This window comes from Eublepharis macularius, chromosome 19, assembly GCF_028583425.1.
Source record: "Eublepharis macularius isolate TG4126 chromosome 19, MPM_Emac_v1.0, whole genome shotgun sequence".
Lineage (NCBI taxonomy): Eukaryota > Metazoa > Chordata > Lepidosauria > Squamata > Eublepharidae > Eublepharis > Eublepharis macularius.
This window is the reverse complement of record NC_072808.1, coordinates 9827349-9851807: the sequence shown is the minus strand read 5'-3', so window position 1 is coordinate 9851807 and position 24459 is coordinate 9827349. Positions and strand designations below refer to the sequence as shown.

The following is a 24459-nucleotide window of genomic DNA, read 5'->3' as shown; positions in this document are numbered from 1 at the left end:
GACATGTGACCTCTTTGGGGAACTGCCGGAACTACGTTCCTGCACGTTCCCCCTCGAAATGAGCCCTGGCTACCACCTTTCAGATCACCTCAGAGAACTAGCCTGAAATCTGCTGACTGATGGCTGGGAACCAATAGCTCAAGTGTAACCGCTTGAGTGGCTACAAGCAAGTTACTTCAGGTAGCTGCAAGCAGTTACTTCAGGTAGTTATTTATGTAGGCTTTTAAAAAACTCTGCTATACTCCCTAACGGGAATGCAAGAATGCAACTCAAACAAATGTAAAAACCAACGAAAACAATAATCAGCACTGTGTCAATGGGGCGTTGAACCCATTTTTGGCTGCTTCCACACATGTTGGATAATCCACTTTCAATACTCTTTAGTGAACATTTGAAACTGATTTTCCATGTGTGGAACAAAAAATCCACTTCAAAAGGATTGCGAAAGTGCATTGAAAGTGCATTATTCAACGTGTGTGGAAATGGCCTTTGTCTTCTTTTGCACAGTAGTTTATGACAGTGATGTGTGACAAATGCCATTGGTTGGACTAGCAAGTTTAAACATTTCTTATATAACTCATCCCCCCAAAAGCCCCCAACTTTTAGTTGGGTTCCTTGGTGCCATTTCAGGTAAGGAAAATGGTGTAGCAGGAAGCTTAAACTTCTTCTCCCTTTGTGCCATGATCATGAGGGCTAGGGTTGCCAGCCTCTAGGTGGAAGCTGGAGATCTCCTGGGAGTACAACTGTTCTCCAGGCAACAGAGATCAGTTGCCTGGGAGAAAATGTCTGCTTTGAAGGGTGAACTCTATGGCATTACACCCCACTGAAGCCCCTCCCTTCCCCCAACCCCACCCTTTCCAGGCCCTGCCCCCCAAATCTCCAGGAATTTCCCAACCTCTAGCTTTGGGGCCCCACATGCCTAGGAATTAAGTTTCAGTATGGAACTACCAGAACACATTTGAAAGGATCTGGGGAGATAGGGCCCGGTGCAGGCCCATAACGTGTAGTTAGGCCCTAGAGTCTAACCTACCTCACAGAATTGTAATGATAACACAGAGAAAGGGATTATCTGACCAAGCTGCCCGGAGCTCCTTGGAGCAAGGTGAGTATAAAACAGTGAAATAGATCTAGCGGCTTGCCTAGTTATTTTTAAAAGACTCTGCTTCCTTCATTTCTGGCAACTGGCTCACAAGCTAAAATTCAGGTTGGGCCAGTAAAATTCTGACTGCCAGGCAAACCCTAAGGTCGACGTAAATCTACCTGTGAAGCTAAGCATGTCTGGGCCTGGCTACTCCATAGATGGGAGATTTACTCACTGGAGACAGAGCTTGCTATAAATATAACAGATAAAGTTTTTAAAAAAGGAAACAGTCTGTGGCATGTATATGGGAATAAAGATCCCTGTGAATAACAGCTTCAGGAGGTCCAGAAACGTCCTCAAGAGGCCTGGGTAGGGTTGCCAACCTCCAGGTGGTGGCTGCGGATCTCCTAGAATTACAACTCATCTCCAGGCAACAGAGATAACTTCCCCTGGCAAAAATGGCTGGTTTGGAGGGTGGACTTTATGGCATTTACCCTGCTGAAGTCTATCCACTCCCCAATCCCTCCATCTTCAGACTCTACTCCCAAAATTTCCAGGAAAGGAGTAGTAAAGGCGATAGCCCTTCACACTGCAATCCTAAGCAGAGTTACTCCAGTCTAAGCCCCCTGAAATCAAAGGGCTTAGACTGGAGTAATTCTGTTTAGGATTGCACTGTACGTTTTACTGCACAGATAGGAGGTTAGAGGCAGGAAATCAGGTCCAACCGTCTGGAACACCCCTTTGAAATAGTGTGAAGGGACTATTTCAAGGTCAGACAGGCCCTGCCCCAGATACCAGAATATTGGTTTCATGTCTCAGCTAGCTTTGGAACCCATAGTTAGTTAACTAGTTTGGCAGTTTCCCAGGGTTTAACTAAATTAAGCCCAAGTGTTGGTATTCAGTGTCATACTTAGCATCGAGACATGTGAAGCAAGAATGCTTTTAAAAAATGAAACAATTATTGACCATATTTGTATGCTATTATTAAAAGCTAAAAAAAGTCCAATAAATTGCAACAAATAATAAAACAAAAAGCATATTAAAACCCCACAGGCATGCATTCTACCTGCAGTCTCAGAATAGCTGTCAAAAACCCCAAGCACTTTCACTCCAAAGCCTGATGAAATAAATCTGCAGCTGTTAATTCTGGGGAAGGGGCAAGTGATAGGGCCAAACCCACCTCCTCCAAGGAAGGGTATTATACATAATATGATACAGCTACTGAGAAGGCTGTTCTCCTAGTAGGTACCAGCAGGGCTTTTTTTCAGCTGGAACGCAGTGGAACGGAGTTCCAGAACCTCTTGAAAATGGTCGCCTGGCTGGTGGCCCCGCCCCCTGATCTCCAGACAGAGGGGAGTTTAGATTGCCCTCCACGCTGCCAAGCGGTGCGGAGGGCAATCTAAACTCCCCTCTGTCTGGAGATCAGGAGGCGGGGCCACCAGCCATGCGACCATTTTCTCCAAGGGCAACCCACTAAGTTCCACCACCTCTTTTCCCAGAAAAAAAGCCCTGGGTATCAGCCTTGCTTCCCTAAAAAATGGACCTATACCAGGATATTATTGGCACATCCTAAAGCATAGAAAAGGCCTTGATGGGTTGCCAACTCCAGTTTAGCAAATTTCTGCAGGTTTGGGAGTGGTGCCTGAGAGAAGAGGGAGATCAGGCATGTGATGTCATGCTAGGATTTCCATTTCTCCTAGACTTGATGATACACCATAGAGTCTGCCCTCTGAAGCGGCCACTTCCTCCAGGGGTCACTTCCTCTCTGTGGTCTGGAGAGGAGTTGTAATTCTGGGTGAATAAAGCTGTCTCCCCTTGCTCTGATGATACCCAAAGCGTACATTCTCCTCTGAGATGAATAATTAAAAATAAATAAATAAACAACCCTCGCCAAGCAATGATTAGAAATGAATGAAGCTTGGACACTTTTTTTAAAAAAGAAGGCAGCTGTTTGTTTCAAGTGGGTAGCCCTGTTGGTCTGCACTGTAGAAGGACAAGATGTGAGTCCAGCAGCACCTTAAAGACCAACTAGATTTCCAGGGTATGAGCGTTTGAGAGTCAAAGCTCCCTTCTTCAGATATTTTCAGAAACGGAAGTATTTAGAGTTTTATCCAGCCAGAAAGTGGAACATTGTACTCCCACTTTCGATGGAGTTCACCAGATACTTGCAGACTCCGTTAAGAGCATAGGGATTATACAGGATCCATTGCTACCACTAGAAAAGCAAGTTAAGGCAGGGGCAAAAGATTCTTTATACAAACTCAATCTAGCATGGAAGACGGCGCCCTACCTTTACACGGCCGATCTGGCCACCTGGATGGCCAGGTAACATCAAAACTTGACTACTGTAATATACTATACATAGGTTTCCCCTCTAAGATAACTCAGAGATGCCAGCTGGTGCAGAATGCAGCAGCTCGGTTATTATAGGGAGCTCAGAGAAGAATGAATATCTCTCCCATTCTGCAGACTTGGCTATCACATACAAAGCTCTTCATGTCCTGTTCCGGCATATCTGTGGGACCACCTCTTTCCCTATGTTTCACCATGGCAGCTATGTTTCATCTGGACAGGACCTTCTTTAGGTGCTGCCTCCACATGGGCAAAATCAACAGCTGCCTGTATATGTGGTCGCATCAACCTTATGGAACGGCCTACCTGAAGAAGTCAGGAAATCTGGCTTTCTGCAAAATGATGTAAAACTGAGAGCTACACTACAAGAGATGGATTACATGAGGACGCACACGTGAAGGGAGGTGCAATGTTAGACGGGAAGCTGAGTTTTAAAAGAGATCGGGCTTTGTCAATTTCTCCTTTCTACAGAGCCAGGGCAGATGCTCCTCAGAAGGTTTGTTAATTTCCTCTTTGCCTCCCTGAAGACTCTGTCAGTTTCATCTCCCCTTTTAGGAGGCAAAGAGGAAATTAACAAACCCTCTGAGAAGCATCCCCCCCTCTGTAGAAAGGAGAAATTGACAAAGCCTACCAATTTCTTTTAAAACTCAGCTTCCTCGCTAACACTGCAACGCCCTTCACGTGCACGTCCTTCTGTAATTCATCTCTTGTAGTTTAGCTCTGAATTATTCAAGAGGGCTTTTTACTTAGGTAGGATCGTGATATTGTAAGAGATGCATCAGTAAAGAGATAGGGACCGGAGACTTTACTACTGTGTACTATCTGTTGCTTGAAGTACGATCCTACTGGGTAGTTCTATGCTGTTTAATATGCCAGTCTTAGAATTACTTATACTCTCTTTCAACATTTCTTCAACTCTGTATTGGATTTCTGCTGGTTTTTAAATCTTTGCATTTTTGCATTACATATTCTATTACATTGCTTATTTAAATGTCCTTGAAATTGACTGTATTGACTCACACTGTATAATCTGCCTCCAGTCTCAGTGAAAAAGGTGGACTAAAAACAAGGTAAATCTAAATAAATGGTGTAAGGTAAGAGTAGCAGTTTTCAAGCAGAGACAATTCAAAAGAAAAGTACATCCTGAGATTGCTGAAACTGAGTTGGGGATTCTTCCCCCACTACAGATGCTGACTTTCTCCTTTTCAGACCCCAACTCTATCAAGCGAATCACAGTATTATTATGCCTCATACCCATACTTTAAATACCCCTCCCATCTTTTGGCTGGATAAAACCTTACATACTTCCACTTCTGTAAGTATCTGAAGAAGGGAGCTTTGACTCTAACACGGAAATCCTAAACAGAGTGACTCCAGTCTAAGCCCATTGACTTCAATGCGCTTACACTGGAGTCACTCTGTTTAGGATTTCACAGTAATCTAATTGATCTTTAAGGTGCTCCTGGACCCCAACGCTGCTATTCTGCTTCTTGGATGGCATCCATTGACCGAAGCCACCCCTTTTATTGTCTCAGGCATGGCTCTTGTGGAAATCAACCTTTCTCTTCGGATTACATTTTGGAGCGTTTCGGGTTCTTATGAATCCGCTGGCGCGCCTTCTCCGTGCCAGAAGCGATGTTCTGGCCACGATCCGCACGCCCCCTTTTCCCAATCGCGAGTTTGCCGCGGGGGAGACCACCCTGGCGTGTGTGGAAGGGGCACCGCTTTATTCTGCGCGCACCCCCCCCCTCCGGAAAGGTATTCTCTTTGCAAGCGGCGGCGACGTTTGCCAGGAGGAGTGGCCGCGCTTCCACCTCGACCCACGACGGGCCGGGGCAGGGCTGGCTGACGCCATTCGCAGCCCTCGCTCCCATGCATTCCCGAGCTCCCATGCATTGGCAACGTGCATTAACAGAAGGAAGCATTTCTTGCACCGCGGCTTCCCATGCAGCGGCTCTTTTTTTCTTCTTTGACTCCTGCTATTGCAATCAATAAAAACAGGACGTCCGATTGAAATGTTGGAAAGGGAATCGCTGGAGTGGGCGGCGGGACCGAGGGAGGAGGCTTGCGGGGGAAAGGCGTGGGATCCCACCAGGTGGGTGGGGGAGGTCCACGTGCACGCCCCCTCCCCAGCAGCTCTTGGCAGACTCTTCTCTTCCCCCCCCCCCAATCTGATGATGGCTGCTCCAAACCCTTTTCTGCCTTTCCTCCCATCCCAGCAGCTGGAAAGGGGGGGGGGGGATCGGGGAGCGCATGCGCCCTGCGCCCGGTGCCGCGTAGCCCCCGCTTCCAGCGCCCTCCCCTGCCTTTCCCTGGGAGCCTATGACGTCAGGCAGGCCGAAGGCGGCGCGAGCTCCATCAGGCGGCCGAGGCTTCTGCAGCGCCAGGCGAGGGCTGCTTTCTCCTGCGCCCGCAGCAGGCAGGCGTCGGAGCCCCCCGTGCAAGACAGCCAGCCAGCCAGCCAGCCAGCGCCAGCGGGGGGCCCCCTGTGCATCCTGCCCTCTGCACCACTCGGGAAGGGAAAAGGAGCCTGCTGCCTCACCGCCTCTCCCTCCCCTCCTCTGGATCCAAAAGGACTCCCTCTTCTTTCCCTCCTTGCCTCCTGTCTCTCCCCCCCCGCCTTCCCCCGTGCATCACCTTTGATGGTCGTTGCAATTACCTTGGCTTGCATTTCATCCGGCGCGCAAGGCAGGAGGGGAGTCCGCGGCTGACTGTGCTTTGCGCACCCCTCCTCTTCCCCCCCACCCTTATTATTATTTTTTTCCTGCATGCAGCCTTCCTTTCTGGCCAAGAGGGGCTGAACCCCTCTCCTCTCTGCCCTCCCCAGCCTTTGCCGCGGCTGGATTCTCTCATCTGCGAGGCTGGGAGGGAGAGAGGAGGAGGGCGAGGGGCTTTTCCTTGCAATCTGCTCCCCCCCACCCCCTTTCCTCCTTCAGTGGATGGTGAAAGAATTGAAGACCCTCGGAAGGAGAGAGTGAAGAAGAGGCGATCTCAGGAGAGCCGGCAGCTGTAGCTGCGAGGACTGTCTAGAGAGACCTGATTTTTTTCCCTGCAGAAGCATGCTGGCCCACAGGGTAAAAACGATGGGGCCCTTCTTTCTGGTCCTAGGATTTTGGCACACTCTGGTAGGGCTCGCCCCTATTTTTGCCCTTGAAGGTGAGTTGAAAATCTCTCCCTCCTCCTTTCTTCTTCTCTTTACACGCCTTTGTGTTTTCCTCTTGTTTTGTCTAATGGAATACATGCTAAATCGCCTTTATTTATTAGGTTGTCTGTCGGCAGTTACCTCCCCTACTATAAACAACGAGCCTGCCTTCGGTTTCTTGCAACAAGGGGTATTATTATGGTAGCTCTCGATTGTTGCTCTTAGGAATTCAACATACGCTTTGCAGTTTTGAACAAAACTGCAGAGGTTTTTTTTTAAAATTTTCTTTAAATCCATGTATGGGGGGGGGGTGTTGCATATTTTGCATTTACTAGCCTGCGTTTTTTGTTCATGCACAACAAAATGAGATCTGTTATCTGCTTTTCATTTCTGGGAGGATGTTAGTGTGTGTGTGAATACCTATCAAGATTTAGGGACTGGACAGGAGTTTGGGTTGGGGGGGGGGGACAAGACTGTAAAATCAGCATCCGCTTCTGAGGGCGCTCTTAATGAAATCTGTTTCCAGCACACACCTCTCAGCACCTTTAAAAACACTGGAGTAAAAAGCCAGTGTTGATCATTGTCACCCTTTCTCCAAATATAAATACACACCTACTAGTTATCGTTATATATAAGAACGAAATTGCGCCTTCTGGTTTTACTGTTCCATTCACAACCGTAAGGTCCTGGTAATGCCCAGCAGAAGTGATGGCTCACATGAAACTTCTCGCCCTTTTCCTTTCCGGTCCCAATAAAAGCCTCCAATCCCATCTGCAGTTCTGCATCCAAGATTTGGTGTTTATGTACATGGCCTTCACAATTGTACCTCAGGTACCTCTCGCTGGCCAGGAGGCAGGGGTTGGAGACTCTCAACAGAATGGACTTGGGGGGCGGGAAATGCAAAGGCAGTCGAGGATGAATATTTAATGGACTGTCCTAAAGGCAGAACTGAACGCTCGGGATGCTGTTTGCCAAAGCCCGAGACGCTGAGGCTTGGTAAATGTGGTGGAATATGGGCTTTGAAAAGCATCTGCAATATCAGTGCTGCGTCCCCGTCCCCCCATTCCTGTATCCGAAGCCAAAGGAGAGGCTGCAGTGCGCCCTTAGTGCGTGACATAGCATATACCAGAGACAGCAAGATGTACAGCTGAGAGGGATCTTTGGGAAGCCACTTTGAAAACAGCACCTCTAAATTAGGTGGGTGGGCAGGCAGGAAGATAATGGTGATGGGTAGGGGGGGAGAGAGGCTGGCGAGTTTGCAAACATAAGCTGGGGATTGTCAGGGCGGCATAGGAATGTGTGTATTTGCCCTGCTGACATGGGGCACTTCAGCTTGAAGAAACATCAGTTAAAGAATCCGCCTGTCATACGTTTAGCTTAGGAAGTGCTTGAAAACAGTAAATGTCTGCATTGTTTTCCAGCACTATCTTCTGCAAAATGTGGAGAAGTTCACCTATTGTCACCCCCGTTCCCTGCTGAATCACAGATAATTTTTGTCTCTGAATAGAGACACTTCTGTGATTGTCACTGTCTCTCAAGGGACTGGGGTAACCTAGTGATAAAGAAAGCCCTTTTTCAAATTTACTGAGATTTCTTGTTGAGTTCTGGTGTGTGGGTCACAACTTAAGTCTTTCAAGCGTTGGATTTGGTGCATGGAGAGTTTCATTTGCACCCCCCCCCCCCCAGATCTGAGTTTGACCTGAACGAATACAGCTTTGTATTCACTCACCGTCTTCATGGTGTTATTTACAGGTTACGTCTGAGGTAAAGTTAGTGCTTCGGATTCCCTAGCCATGCTTGGTTATAATGGTTACTGGAGGCCTCTTGGAATAATGGGGAGGGGTTGGAGGTCTGTTGTGGGAGGGGGGAATTGATGAGAATTTCCCCCTCTTGTGTAGGCTGACATTTTAAGAAGGATCTAACCCTCTGATTAAAAGATGAGACTGTGTGTGTGTGTGTGCCATCTAGTTGCAGCCAACTTAAGGTGGCGGTCTTGTAGGGTTTTCAAGGCAAGAGACATTCAGAGGCGGTTTGGCATTGCCTGCCTCTGCATAGTGACATGGACTGACTTGATGATCTTCCATCTAAAAGCTAAACTACCAGAGATGAATTACACAAGGATGCTCATGTGAAGGGAGTCACAATGTTAGCCGGGATGCTGAGTTTTAAAAGAGATCGGAAGGCTTTGACAATTTCCCCTCTCTACAGAGCCAGGGGAGATTGCTCCTCAGAGGGTTTGTTTATTTCCTCTTCGCCTCCTAGAAGAGGAGGTGAAACTGACAGAGCCTTCTGGAGGTGAAAAGGAAAAAAAATAAACCCTCTGAGGAGCAATCTTCGCTGGCTCTGTAGAGGGGGGAAATTGACAAAGCCTTCCGATGTCTTTTAAAACTCAGCTTTCTGGTCAACGTTGCGACTCATGTGAGCGTCCTCGTGTAATTAGTCTCTTGCAGTTTAGCTCTGAGTAATAACTAGGACCAGCCCCACTTAGCTTTTGAGATCTGATGAGACTGAACCATCCAGGTCAGCGTGATGCCCCTGTACAGTGGATATAACTGGTTGTGTCAAACCACAAACGTTAGCCCATCTTGTGATTGAGCCATAACTGAGTAATCTATCATTACTGTGTTATGTCTAAAGTCAGCAGATGTATTTTAAATTCTCTTTCGGTCCTTGCCTCCCCCTGCTTGCATAGGTCAGCATTTCCTGTTCCCAACCATCACTTTTTTCTTGGGTGAGTGACTGAGCTACTTTTGCAATTCACTGGCTCTCTTTGGACAACGTCCATCCTTCTAGAGCTTTATTTTGAACTAGAGCTCAACAGCGGCAGACTTCGGCCTTGTGAACTACTTTGAATTCCCCTAAAAGATTAGAGGTAATAAAAGAGTTTGTTTGAGCATGTGCTGAGTGGCTTTCTCTCGCCTCTGAGTAGCCAACTCACACCACATCTAGAATTAGGAGCTTACGAAGGCAGGAACGGTGTGATTTCCACAAATCTGTGGTTTTAGGAATGGAGCACTTTATCCATCACTCCCACCTTCCTTTTTAGCGTCTCAATTAATGTCGCCACTTCTGCACATCTGGTCATCTTCTACTACCACAAACCACCACAAACACACTCCTCCTAGCTTGCTTTCAAACTTTGGTTTCTTTGCCTCTCTTTCTCGTGGCTTTTTCACTGCTCGTTCAGATCTTTGTGGCATCGTCCCACCAAGCCACTCATTTCAGTGTCGTATTCTTTTTCGTTTCCCACCTTTTAAAAACAAACTCCATGCACTGTATGTTAGGAGCACTGCTAGCTTATTTACATTCCCCCCGCCCCAGGTGCCTGTTGGTTGCATGCTGTGAAGGCTGTTTTAAGTAAAGTCTGTGCCATGGATCTCTTTTGGGTTTGTTGGTCAGTATTGTCTACTCTTGACTATCAGCAGCTCTTCCAGACTTCAAATAGAGGTCATCACCTAGTACCTGCATCTGACGAAGTGAGCTGTGGTTCTCGAAAGCTTATGCTGCAATAAAGTTGGTTAGTCTTAAAGGTGCTACTGGACTCTACTATTTTGCAACTACAGACTAACATGGCTAACTCCTCTGTACCTACTACCTGGTCATTTTAGCTGGAGTGGCCACGGATTGGACCCAGAAATTTCTGCATAGAAAGCAGATGTTCTCCCACTGAACCACAGCTCCCTCCCTCAATGATTAACACATAAAACTGCCTAATACTGAGTCAGACCTTGGTCAACCAAGGTCAGTGTTGTCTACTCTGATTGGCAGTGGCTCTCAGGTTTTTCACATTTGAGCCTTTTATATGGAGGTGGCCGGAACCTTCACGTAAAACAAACATTCTACCACGGAGCCATGGCAGCACCCCTGATAGTTTTCAGTGACTAGATTCATTGCTTTACTCATGCATGCAGTGAAGCAGTGATTCCCAAATAAAGTAGAACTTCCTGTGGCCAGGTACAATATACTTCTGTTTGGGTGGATGTCTGGAATTGGGTAGAGCCATAATGGAGTTCTGCATGTGACACAGAGCTAAGCTACAAGAGACAAATTACACAAGGACGTGCATGTGAAGGGAGTCGCAATGTTAGCCGGGAAGCTGAGTTTTAAAAGAGACCAGAAGGCTATGTCAGTTTCCAGAGTCAGCAAAGATCATTCCTCAGAGGGTTTGTTAATTTCCTCTGCCTCCCAAAGACTTGGTCAATTTCACTTCCCTTTCTAGGAGGCTAAGAGGAAATTAACAAACCCTCTGAGGAAGGATCTTTGCCGTCTCTGTAGAGAGGGGAAATTGACAAAGCCTTCCGATCTCTTTTAAAACTCAGCTTCCTGGCTAAGGTTCTGACTCCCTTCATGTGAGCGTCCTCATGTAATTCGTCTCTTGTAGTTTAGTTCACAGGCAGTGTAGAACTGTGGTGTTTCTGGACCAGAGTAAGATGTGTCAATCTGACTATGGTATGGAAGTGAGGCCGGCTGCCTTTCTTATCCTACTGCCTGGTTTTGCACTTTGAGAGGCGGAAACCAGACCAAGGTACAAAGTGGGCTACATGTGATCTGCAGAGTGTACTGGAATGACCCTGTCTCATACTTTCGACTATTTGTTACAGGCACTTGGCCCAAAGATCAGCCATTATTGATGGAGAGTTTTATAACACAGGCAGTGAGTGGGAGAGTACCTAAAGATTGTTTAGTGGTACTAGAAAATGCTAGGCAAGTAGGCTCAATATAGGGTGTGATGATTATCCTCACCAGGGGTCATTTCGTAGAAAAAGAGCTGCAGGAACTCATTAGCATAACTCATTAGCATATGCCACACCCTTTGACATTACCGGAAGTATGTCATTGGCATAACTGATTTGCATATGCCGCACCCCCTGACATCACCTATTCCGGCTGTTTTGGACCCAATCCTGGCCATTCAGGGCTGAAATTGGGCCCAAAATGGCAAAAAGGGGCTGAAAATGGCTGAAAAGTGGTCCAAAATGGTCAGAATTGGGCTGCTGCTGAGCAGGAGAGTGATCCACCATCTGTAAGAGGCCCGATCCTGGCCGTTTTGGGACCAATCTTGGCTGTTTTAGGCCCAATCCTGGCCATTTGGGGCCAAATCCAGGCCAAAACAGGTCCAAAATGGCCAAAAATCAGGTGGGCGGGACCACCTGACATGTAACATCTTTGGAGAACTACCAGAACTGTATTGCTGTGTGTTCCCTCTCAAAATGAGCCCTGATCCTCACTGAAAATCTCAGGGCAAATTTTCCCAGTGGTAGGAGCTGATAGGCTAGTGCAGCTGTCCCTTTGTAATAAAAACAATGAACACAGCTCTGTGAGAGATGTTGTACTTACTTACCCCTCCTTTCATCCACCATGGGGACCCAAAGTGGCTTACATCGTTCTGCCTCCAATGTTATCCTCACAACAACCTTGTGAGGTAGGCTTGGTTGAGAATATATGACTGGCCCAAGGTCCCCCAAAGAGCTTCGTGTTCCTGTAAAAGTGGTATTGACTTGGCGTTGGTACTGTTTGCTTCAGTGTGGTTTATGGAGGAAATGCCCCCATTGGATAGGGCCTACGGATCCATTCATATGACAACAGTTATCCATGTTCCTTCCGTTGCTGTTGCAAACGCAGCCTTTCCTAAAAGATCATGTCAGATCAGCTTTGGGAAAGATTATACGAAAGCAGAGGAAAACATGCCAGCAGGATAATTAGCAGAGGACATTGTGTAGATGCTCCCCCAAACCCACTCCCGTTTAGAAACCGGAGCAAAACCTCTGTAGGGAAGCTGCTTAATATATTTGTTTCCAGTTGAGGCAGGAAAAGGAGCAAAGCCTTTGCAGAGCAACCAAACAGTCTTGTTTTTTATCTAGTTAAAAAGTCACATATTAAAAAAATTGCTTTCTAGTGTTGCGTGTGTTGCAAGTTGTAAGGGGAGAAACAGGGGCAGATCGTCTGCTTGCGTCAGGTCTATGTCCTATGTCAGATCAGGGATTCATCCAGCCTAGCCTTTATCTACCTTAGCAAGCAACAGCTAGAGTCTCTTTCAGAGGTCTTACCCAGCTCTGATGCTTGAGATCACTTAAGAACTGGTTTTACATATGCAAAACATGTTATCTATCACTGTGCTGTAGGTCCCCCCCCCCCCGCCCCCCGCGTTATCTTCTTTGAAGTTAGGTAGATACTTTCATCAGCTTGGGAAGTTTAAAACTAAGAGGCCAAAGCTATCTTTTTCCCATTTCTGACTCAGCTGATGGGTAAGCTTTAGTAACTGCTTTGTGGCCTGCTCTAAGACTCTCTCAGCCAGCAAATAAACGTTTAGGATTGGTTTTATCATCTGTGTTCATGTTACAGGGCATAAACATTGGGCCGTTTGTGCTCGGACAGCACTGGATCTAAAAATAATGTATCTAGAACATGCAATTGAAGAAATGTTGCTTGCATTAATGCAATCAGCATTTCTTCTAGCATGTATTCTGGAAACATACTTTCTTAAAGAGCAATGTGAGGGTCTCAGAAGTCAGCAACAAATATTAGAATACGTGACATTCCATGCATGCTCAGTTGCACAAGGTGGAGAATCCTGGTTTTTGTCAAGCCTTTGAAATGTTTTTAAGTCCAGTCCAAAGCACATTGGCTGGGAATTTCATTCATTACAGAAGCTCTTACTTCCAATGAAGGGTACTTAGGATTTCAGCCTAAAGGCTGTTATGTATTGCTTTTTGAGGTATACCCCTAAGATGCTTAAAATGTGCACCCCTGAAACTATAGCATGGAATTGCAGCAAGCATGTACAGGGAGCCTAGATTGAGTCTGTTTCCCTCCTGGATGTACACACACACTGGCAAACTTGGTATAGCCCCTATGTAAGGCTTGAAATGGTCCTGAAAACTGAATGCATTCTTCTCCCCTGTTTTAGGTAGCGCCCCCCCCCTCCCCCCACATCCGTGTAATTATCCTTGCTGGCTTCGATTTATTTTTGTTTTAAATTTTAAAAAGCCCAAGAGTCTTCATTTACAAGTTGATTTATTTGTTGAGTTACTGTTTTAAGCTCTTGGTTTATGCTCTTTAGTTTTTTATGACTACAGGCACAAGAGGGGAACTGCCTTTTGAGTGGAAGCCAGTAGAGGACAGGGCTTCTGTGAAGCACTTGGTTTACTTTATAAGTTCTGGCTTCAGATTTTTTCCCCCCTCCTCCAACTGAAGCAACGTGAACTAGCCTGGCTGCTGGTTATAGCTGCTACCGCTCTAAACCTTATATATAACAAGGGTAAGTAGGGAGGGTGGTGGTGGATTATTATAGAGGTGAGCTAGGAAGTATTTGGGCCTGTTAGTACTTGCCAGGTTCCATGGCCATGCCTTTTTGTTGTGCAAATGGGCAGGACTGGCACAGTGTTTTGTAGGGACACTCCGCTGCTCTTTCACACTGGCTAGTTGTGTCTTGGGCCTAAGGGACCGAGGGGGGGTCTCATCAGAGCCCTGAAGAGCTTCCAGTCCTGGCCCAGCATAGCTTTTGTACCCGATGATATCCACCTCCTTTGTTTTTGTTGTGGATCTCAGCAGGACTAGCAGATAAGGTAATAAAACACTATCTGGACTGTACTGTTTTGGAGGCAGATTGAGATGACTGAATACTCTTACATATATTTTTTTCAAAAAGTCTTTCTGACCTTGGTAGCCCAGGTGAGCTTGATCTCATCAGATCTCAGAAGCTAAGCAGGGTCAGCCTTGGTTAGTCATTGGATGGGAGGCTGCCAACGAAGACCAGGGTTGCAGAGGCAGGCAATGGCAAGCCACCTCTGTTAGCCTCTTGCCATGAAAACCCCACCAGGGGTCGCCATACGTCAGCTATGGCTTGAGGGCACTCTCTTTCACCACCCTGCAAAATACAAGCTGATATAGCTTGACCGGTTTTCAGTGCGTAATGATTTATTTTTCAGCCAGTGAGAGAGGAAGTAATACGGCCGGGCCATTTTCTTTTTTTAATTGGGTCAGTCACAGTTCTCTGGAGCTCTCTCAGCCCTACCTACCTCACAGAGTGATTGTTGTGGGGATAATAATAACATACTTTGTAAACCACTCTGAGTGGGCGTTAAGTTGTCCTCAAGGGTGATATATAAATTGAATGTTATTATTATTATTATCCCTAGTTACAGACCCTTTCATCTTAGGTCCATTCAAGGTGGCCCCTCTTACAAATTAGTGACTGACTAGGGGCTTGAACCATCCAGCTAAAAACTTAGTTCCCTGATGAAGCTTTTGATTCATTGTACTATAATGGGTAGTATTTCTTTACTTCATTTATACCTTATCTTTCTCCTGGAGATAGATTATTATATCATTCTCCTCTCCTCAATTTTATCTTCATAACCCTGTGATGCGCCCTTACCTGGATAGCCCAGGCGAGCCTGATCTCATCAGATCTCAGAAGCTACACAGGGTCGGCCTTGGTTAGTACTTGGACGGGAGACCTCCAATGAAGACCAAGGTTGCAGAGGCAGGCAATGGCAAGCTACCTCTGTTACTCTCTTGCCATGAAAACCCCACCAGGGGTTGCCATAAGTCAGCTATAACTTGATGGCATTCTCCACCACCAACCCTGTGAGGTAGGTTAGGCTGAGAGTGTATGACTGGCTCAAGGTCACCTGGTGAGTTTCCATGGAAGAGTGGGGATTCATACCTGGGTTTTCCAGATCCTAGTCGGACACACTGACAACACTGAGGAGAAAATCTCAAGGAACAGACAAAGCAGTTTCTCAGCTTGTATTAGTTAAGGATTCCTGTAAGGAGATACTGAAAGCGCCCTTCTTTTGCTCTTTACACAGGTACAGATACTGAGGGCCAAGCTACAAGTGACGAATGACACTTGAACGGCAAGTGGCTTGAGTAGAGGGCAAGTGAACAGGGAGAAATACACTTGCCGTTCAAGTGTCATTCGTCACTTGTAGTTTGGCCCTGAGTGTCAGGGCTTTTTTTCTGGGAAAAGAGGTGGCGGAACTCAGTGGGTTGCCAGCACAGGGGGCAACTCCTGGTGGGAAGTAGTGCCCCTGGTACCACATGTGCACGGGCAAAGTGTGCACATGCTTCCGGAACCGCGCAATGATGTCACTTCGGGTCAGCTGGAACAAGGGGGGAGTTTTTTAAAAGTTTAAATCGCCCTTAGTGAAAATGATCACATGGCCGGTGGCCCCGCCCCCTGATCTCCAGACAGAGGGGAGTTTATATCGCCCTCCGTGCTGTGGCGTGGAGGGCGATATAAACTCCACTCTGTCTGGAGATCAGGGGGCGGGGCCACCAGTCACGTGACCATTTTCAAGAGGTGTCAGAACTCCATTCCACCGTGTTCCAGCTGAAAAAAAGCCCTGCTGAGTATGAAATAGTACTGCCTCATTTCAGTTCTTAATGGCTTGTACATGTTTATATCAACAAAATGGAACATACCTTGGCAAAAATATGACAGGAACAAACCGTAATCATCACTTACATGAAATTGCAAAGAAAGACAGTGATTATATTTATTTATTACACATTTAGCCTGTCCTTCCTCCAGTGCGCTTATGGTAGCATACATAATTCTCTCCTCCTCCATTTATGTCCTCACAACAACTCCATGAGTTAGTTGTGTCCGTAGCTGCAAAATAAAAGAGGAGTCCGGTAGCACCATAAAGACTTCAGAAATTATTCCTATATGAGCTTTTGTGAACTGGAGCTCCCTGCATGCCTACATGAGTGTGATGAAGTGAACCCCGACTCATGAAAACTTACATTGGAATGCAGGGCTTTTTTTCTGGGAAAAAAGGTGATGGAACTCAGTGGTGGAACTCAGGACCGCACAATGATGTCACTTTGGGTCAGCTGGAACAACGGGGAAGTTTTTAAAGTTAAATTGGCCTCAGCGAAAATGGACACATGGCCACTGGCCCCACCCCCTGAGCTCCAGACAGAGGGGAGTTTAGATTGCCCTATGTGCCGCTCCAGCCCTACTTGCCCTCCAGCGGCATGGAGGGCAATCTAAACTCCCCTCTGTCTGGAGATCAGGGGGTGGGGCCACCGGCCATGTGACCATTTTCAAGAGGTGCCAGAACTCCGTTCCACCGTGTTCCCGCTGAAAAAAAGCCCTGTTGGAATGTATTTTGTTAGTAAGGTGCTACTGGACTCCTGTTGTATTTTCCTGTGAGATAGATTTTGGGAGAAGCTGTGGCCCTGCTTTGCCTTCAGAAGGTCCCACATGTTATCCCTAGCATCTCCAAATAAAACCATCTGGTAGTAGATGGTATGAAAGGTCCTGAGACCCTGGATGGCTGTTTACAGTCTAAGTAGGCAGTACTGATATTGATAGACCAAAACGAGGAGGTCTGGTTTGGTATAAGGCAGTTTTATATGTTCATTAGATGACCCAAGGTCATCCAGTCAGTTTTCTGGCAAGCAGGCAATTGCCCAGGCCTAAATGAATGTGCTAACGGCTACACTACACCACATGTTCAAAGTAAGTATTCTGTTCAGCACTGGGGTGAGGTGTTTACATTTTTCTCTTGGTTCCTTTCCCCATTTCCAAAACCCTGGGAGCGGTCAGGACTTTTGAGCTGTATAACCTCACAAAATGGCATTGCCCAAGTTTTTTTGCTGGAAGCCATGGCTGTTAAATTGTTTTTCGGCTTTGGTACAGACTAGAGATGGGCATGAACCGGGGGAAAAATGAACTGTGCGGTTCGTGGTTCGTTGCGTTTCACGAACCACAATCCATGAACTTTTACGAACTTGCCCTGGTTCACGAACCAGTTTGTTAGGTTCGTGAAAATGTTACTTCCGGGACAGCAGAAGGTTACTTCTAGGGCTGCAGAAAGCCCATCCCTGCTGTTGCCTAGGAAAATGATTGATCGGTGCCAGGCTGTCTGCAGTGATGAACCAAAAAACAAACCAAATGAACTGGCCTAAAAAGTCGTGGTGGTACGTCGGAAATGGACTCTGACGAACTGGTGGTTCGTGAACCATGAACTGGCGCAGTTCATCATGAATTTTGGTTCATATTTCGGTTTGTGCCCACCTCTAGTACAGACACACTGTATATACTATTTGTCCCATTTTTCACAAACTGAGTTGTGACAGCCCATTCCCAAAGTACTTGCAAAAGACGAGTAAGACATCAGTTATTGTTTGAGAATCCATATTATAGGCTCCTACTTAAACGTGGCTAGTAATTCCTAGGTCGCATTGTCCTCAAATAACTGGCACCTTATGAAGTAGGTTTGTTTGACAGAGTGTTGTGTCATATAAGTAAATTCTGACACTGAGATAGAAGAAAGTGTGTGATGGATGGGAAGATGTTGGGCTAAAGAACCTCATGGCAAATTCACAGAATTGTTTAAAGTTGATATCATTGAAGGAATCTGTGCTGGTTTGTTACATACTGCAGGGAACGGAATGGCTAAAACCTTTTGGTTTATCTCTGAAGTATACCAGTAATTAATAAGTAACAGAGATGCTTCTGTAGAAATCACCCGTTTAGAAATCATCTTTGTTTAGTGATTCAGGAATGTGCTATCAAGATTTTGATACTGTGACAGGATTAGAGACATACAATTCCTAGAAATTTTGAAGTCGTGGGGAAGGGGGGAGGGCTTTTTATGTTTTTTCTGGAAATAATGGAAATTTGGGGAGAAATTGAAACGTGCAATTCTCACTTCCTTATCAAACAAATTTATTTTACTGATTGAACAACATAACATGCATCCTCTATAACCTAATTAGTGCATGATAGTTGTACTTTTAACATATTTATAGAATTTAAAAGTATAAGTGTCTTAGTTTCTATAAAAAAATTGCAAATATATCCAGTACTTGAGAGAGTTGCAATTTTTGACGTGTGAGAGGTAGGAAAATATCAAAATTGAACATAGAAAACAAATGCTTTAATAAAAAAGGTATTATTTAGACAAAAACACTCTCATGAAATATGTAGGACTGCCAACCTATCAGGATATGGAGTTAAACTTTATAACCTTGAGTACGTTAAACTCTTTAATAATGTGTTATCATAAAACACAATATAGCATATTACTCGTTGCCAAAATTCTTCCCGATAAACATATTCTTGAAAATATGTTGTATAAGTCTGCGATAGACCTATGAATTATTATCTAATGCTCTACATTGCTTTATTTTAAAAAGTTCATATGGTACATTTTGAGTATAATCTTGCATTAAAGTTCTGAAATGAAATAAAACAGGTTTAATAGCTGCAGTTTTAACTGTGGCTATTATGGCGCTGTGGTGTATTTTAGGTCTTATTCCTTTTCTTTAAAAAAAAAAAGCTGGTTGTACAATACCCGGCAGTGGTGCGAACATAAATTATTTGTGGAGATGTCTTGGCATCCACAAATATGTTTGGTAAACTTACCAGTGGTGAACATCTTATTTTTGGAGAACACGTTTCTGGTGTCTGCTGCAGCCCAGGGCAAAAGACGAGCAGAAACCTGCCTCTGACCTTGAACTGAGCTTTGGAAGAAGCAGGCCGTCTCAGGGCCAAGCTACACATGACGAATGACACTTGAACAGCAAGTGGATTGAGTGGAGGGCAAGTGAACAGGGAGAAATACACTTGCCGTTCAAGTGTCATTCGTCACTTGTAGCTTGGCCCTCACTGCTTCCGGGTACCTTCAGTTCAGTGATGGAGACGAATTCCTGCTCTTTTGCTTGGGAGAATGGTGGCGCTTGTCTTTGTGGCGGTACTGAGCTTGGGAGCTTCTGAAACCCAGATCATTGGGGAAGCCAAGCCTTGCTGCCCCCTGAATTAGGAGAGGGGCAAGATTGGTGATAAACACACATTTTGACTGTCTACCAATCAGTCAAAATATGTGAACCTCTGCATTTATTTATATGTTTATATCTTGCTTTTCTCCCGAATGAGGATCCAAAGTGGCCGTATAACGTCGTTCTCCCTCCTTCCATTTTTTCCCTCACCACAACACTGTGAGGTAAGCGAGGCATGGCACAGTGGGAATTTGAACCTTGGTCTTCCAGATCTAAGGGCCAAGCTACACATGACGAATGACACTTGAACAGCAAGTGTATTTCTCCCTGTTCACTTGCCCTCCACTCAATCCACTTGCTGTTCAAGTGTCATTCGTCACGTGTAGCTTGGCCCTGAGTTCAACACTAACCGCTGTGTCACTCTGGATGCATATGCAGAACCATGTCTGCAAAAATTTCCTGCAGCAGCTTTATTTATTTTACGTTATTTTATTTACTTTATATGCCACCTTTCTCCCCTGTGAGGGCCCACAGTGGCTTACATAATTCTCCTCTGTTTTATCCTCACCACAACCTTGTGAGGTAGGTATGTTGTGTGTATGCGACTGGCCCAAAGTCAACCAGCAAGCTTCCATGGCAGAGTCAGGATTCGAACCTGATTCTTCCAGATAGTAGTCCGCCTCTCAAAACACTAAACCACAAACAGTCCATATATTGTGGGTAGGGCCGGCGCGCCCATTGAGGCAGGGCCGGGCCCCGCCTTGAGTGCTGAGGTGCCTAAGGGGGTGCTGGAGGGGGCACCAGAGGTGGGGGCACACGCTGCGGAGCTGGCATGCCTGGCCCACAGCTGCTGCAGCCTGCCAGCCCTCCCACCGCTGCCAACACATGCCCCTGGCTGGGCACAACAGGCATCCGTGGCGGCTTGCGGAACCTCCCTGGCCACTCGTCGCACCCAACTGTGAGCGTGGGCATCCTCTGCATGCCGTCCCAGCTGCTTGCCGGCCAATGGGGCCAACTTGCTGCATGATGATGCCACATACAGTGACATCATCACACAGTCTGGGGAGCACGCATGCGTGCGCGCGTAGGGGCAGCTGCGGGCGCCGGAAACCCTGGTGCCGCCCCTGATTGTGGGATTGGTAGCATGCATCTGTTCCAGCAGATCTTAACCTTAGTGTGAGTCCATATTGCAAACTATTGGTGAATTAACAGAAGCAGGTGAAGGGCTGGATACAAATACTAATTAAACTATTCTCCTGTAAGCCTTTGTGCTGCAAGAATTTGAAGTAATCTGCTCAGCTGTGCTCTTCTTCTTTCCAAGTACTGGGCCTTAAAGCATGTTTATACGTACTCCAGATGTGTATGTTTAATCCAATTTGACTTTCGTGGCTTTCCCCCAAATACTCCTCTGTAGTTTGGTGAGGTTGCTGAGAATTTTGTCTTCAAGATCTTTTGCCCTCTTCTGGCCCTCAAATTACAGTTCTTAGAAATTCCTGGGCAGAGGAAATGGCTATTAAAAGTTTGCCATAGTGTGGTTATAAGAACTCTTGGGCATTTCATTGTTCTCTTCATGCTAGCTGATAGATACACACTTCACCCTCCTTAGAATCTTCCCCTAATGAAAGTCCTTCCTTATGAATGGGACTTTCATTCAGCACAGAAAGGCTGCGGGATTCCTATCCTGCCGACATTGTCCTTTCTTTCAGAGGTTGCATTTTGCAGGATGTCTGGGTGTGCTTGCGTCTGATGTCTTAGCAGAAATCTGTTTAAAGTGTAGGTGGCAGGTAAGATGATTGTGTACATGAAAGAAAACCTCTTTTTTGATCTGGATTGAAGTACAATTGTGATGTTAGGCTACAAGTACAAGATCGCACAATCATATTGCATATTATTTAATCATATTATATTTAATAGTATTTAATCATATAATAGTGCATATTATTTTATTCAAAAAGGCTTTTGTATAGTCGGGAGGGGTTCTCAGATGCTTCGCTAATGAGTTAAGGACCATAGACTTCACTATGTTGCCTTACGTACTATCTGTGCTCCTATGAGCTACCTGTGCTTCATGTAGTCTAATGTCAGCCCTAGAATTGCTTATTCTGTTTCAGCGTTTCTTCAACTCTGTATTGGATTCTTACTAATACTATGTCTTTGGCCGTTTTCACACGTCTTACCAGCTGCTGGAATGTTGCGCAAAACTCATGGCAGACAGCGTCTTCTCGCATGAAATCGCGCCAGGAAGATGCTGTTATCCAGGAGTTTTGCGTGAAATTGTGCCTTCCTGACGTGATTTCGCATGAGAAGATGCTGTCTACCAGGAGTTTTGCACAACGTTCCAGCGGCTGGAAAGACCTGTGAAAACAGCCTTTGTAAATTTGTATTTATTTACCCTATGGCATTGTTTATGGAAATATCCTTGAAATTAACTGTACTGGTCGCACACTGTGTAATCCACCTGGAGTCTCAGGGAGAAAGGTGGACTATAAATGACAAATAAATAAATAAATAATCTGAAAGTACTACCATCTCCTGATTCTGGATTTACAATCACTAAAATGGATTAGAGTCCCTGACCCCTCTATGCATTCTTTGAGCCCTTTTCCTTCTCCCAGCTTTTCAGCCTTTTTCTTAATTTGAAAGCAGAATAAATTGTTAAGGGGAAACTACTTCACATTCTGTGATTGTGAAGAAGAACAACCTCCTTTCCTTTCCCGTTGCATGAATAGATGAGCCCTCTGCTCTTTGTATAACAATTGGTAGTGCAATGGAATGGGGGAAATTGTAGTCAAGAGTAGAGGTGGGCACGATAAAAAAAAAATACCGATCAAGCTGATTGTGGATCGGCGCCAGCGACGATCCTGAATTAACGATCCACACCGATCATCTCCCATTTCCAATCTGTGGATCGTGGATCGTGGAGGCAAAAGTGGAGGGGCGCCCCGCTGTTCCCAGCGATACAGGAACGGTGGCTGATTCCGGCGGCATCTGTGTTTGCGTTTGGCTGTCTGTGTTTGGCCGTCAGAGCTGCCTATCAGGGTTTGCAGGGATGAGATTGGAGTGCCCATGGCTACAGAACACCCCCTTCCCCCTCCCTCCCTTGGGTGTCTTCTCCAAGCTGGTGACTGCTTTGCTGCTCCATGGTTGGAAGGAAGCCCTGCTGATCAGGGCAAGCTGGGCTTCCATTCGGGTTTCCAGGGCGACAGAAGGAGGGCAAACGCAGCTCAGGCATTCCCCTGGCTCTGTTGCCAGGGGAATAGATTGCTGGCGCCTGAGTGTCTGGCTTCCCAATCCAAGCATGATTGCCCCGATCAAGCCCCGATCCAGCCCCCCTCCCGACCGCTGGATCGTTGGCTGTGCCCGAGCACGATCCGCCGGGTCGCGATCGCGCAATCACCATTATTGTGGGGTTTTTCCGATTGTAATGCGGATCGTGCCCATCTCTAGTCGAGGATGTGAGTGAGTGTGAGCGTATAAGTTGGGGTGGAAGTGTGTGTAAGTGAGCCAGCATGGTACAGTGATTACAGTGTTGGACTAGGATCTGGGAAACTCAGGTTTGAATCCCCACTCTGCCACAGAAGCTCACTGGGTGACTTTGGGCCAGCCACACAACTCTCTGCCTAACCTACCTCGGAGGATTGTTGTGAAGGTAAAATGGAGGAGAAGAGAAGTTAGCTGCTTTGGGTCCCCATTGTGGAGAAAGGTGGAGTATAAATGAAGTAAATAAAATAAGAACGTGCGGAGGCATTTGAAGCAGTTATTTTCAAAGCTTCTTGGAAATTCGAGGAAATATTGATTTAAATTAGGGCCTGATTTTGAAGTTGGTGTATTGAATTTTTTCCCCATCTTTTCATCTAAGACACAATGGTTTGGAATGCAGTAGCTACAAGAACTGTACCCAGGGCTTTTTTTCAGTGGGAACGGGGTGGAACGGAGTTCCGGCACCTCTTGAAAATGGTCACATGGCCGGTGGCCCTGCCCCCTGATCTCCAGACAGAGGGGAGTTTAGATCACCCTCCACACCACTGGAGTGGCACGGAGGGCAATCTAAACTACCCTCTGTCTGAAGATCAGAGTGTGGGGCCACCAGCCATGCGACCATGTTCGCCACGGGCGATTTAAACTTTAAAAAACAACCCCCTTGTTCTAGCTGACACAAAAGTGATGTCCTGAGTTCCACCACTGAGTTCCACCAGCTCTTTCCTGGAAAAAAAAGCCCTGACTGTACCTATGATTCTTGAAAAATACTTAACGTTAAAAAGTTGGTTACTATGGCCACCTTTATGTCTGAATGGTTGTTATCAGACTTTCCATACTATTTTGACAAGAAAAGTAGATTATAGTATTAAAAATGAAAGCATTGTACTTCGGGATTAGTAAAGATCATCTCAACCACAAATGTTGTGAGAGTTTCTAAGTTATAAGGTTATTATAAAGACAGAGGTGGCTATTCAGAAGATGTTTCTACGCCACCAGTCTTGAACTGATTTAGGGCCAAGCTACACATGACGAATGACACTTGAACGGCAAGTGGATTGAGTGGAGGGCAAGTGAACAGGGAGAAATACACTTGCTGTTCAAGTGTCATTCGTCATGTGTAGCTTGGCCCTGAGCCATTTCGCTTCTTTCCCCAAGGAATTGTAGGGCCAAGCTACACATGACGAATGACACTTGAACAGCAAGTGGATTGAGTGGAGGGCAAGTGAACAGGGAGAAATACACTTGCTGTTCAAGTGTCATTCGTCATGTGTAGCTTGGCCCGTAGTCTTGTCAGCAGGAGCTACAAAGAATTCTCAACACTTTACTAATTTGAAGCCCTAAGAAGTAAACTGGTATAAGCTACCAAATGTGCAATGCAGAATATACTCTTGTGTGTTCACAGGAACTAATATGGTACATACCTGATGGCACAAAGGACTAATTCTCACAAACAGTACATGAAGCTGTATACATTCCTGCATGCTATTCTATTGTATGTGTGACTCAGGGCCAAGCTACAAGTGACGAATGACACTTGAACGGCAAATGTATTTCTCTCTGTTCACTTGCCCTCCACTCAATCCACTTGCCGTTCAAGTGTCATTCGTCACTTGTAGCTTGGCCCTCATATAATTGAATACTTTTTCATTTTAAAAAAGTCCTTGTC

At 45.9% G+C, this 24459-nt stretch overlaps 1 protein-coding gene across 1 annotated transcript in view; it reads left to right on the top strand.

Annotated features, from left to right (window-relative positions):
* The first annotated feature begins 5838 nt into the window (after positions 1-5838).
* The window catches only part of LRP1 (LDL receptor related protein 1), a 386504-nt gene continuing 367883 nt past the window's right edge, over positions 5839-24459 (top strand). The window contains 1 exon segment of the mRNA XM_055003348.1: positions 5839-6589. Within this exon segment, the coding sequence (XP_054859323.1) occupies positions 6493-6589 (97 nt within the window). The 5' untranslated portion in view covers positions 5839-6492.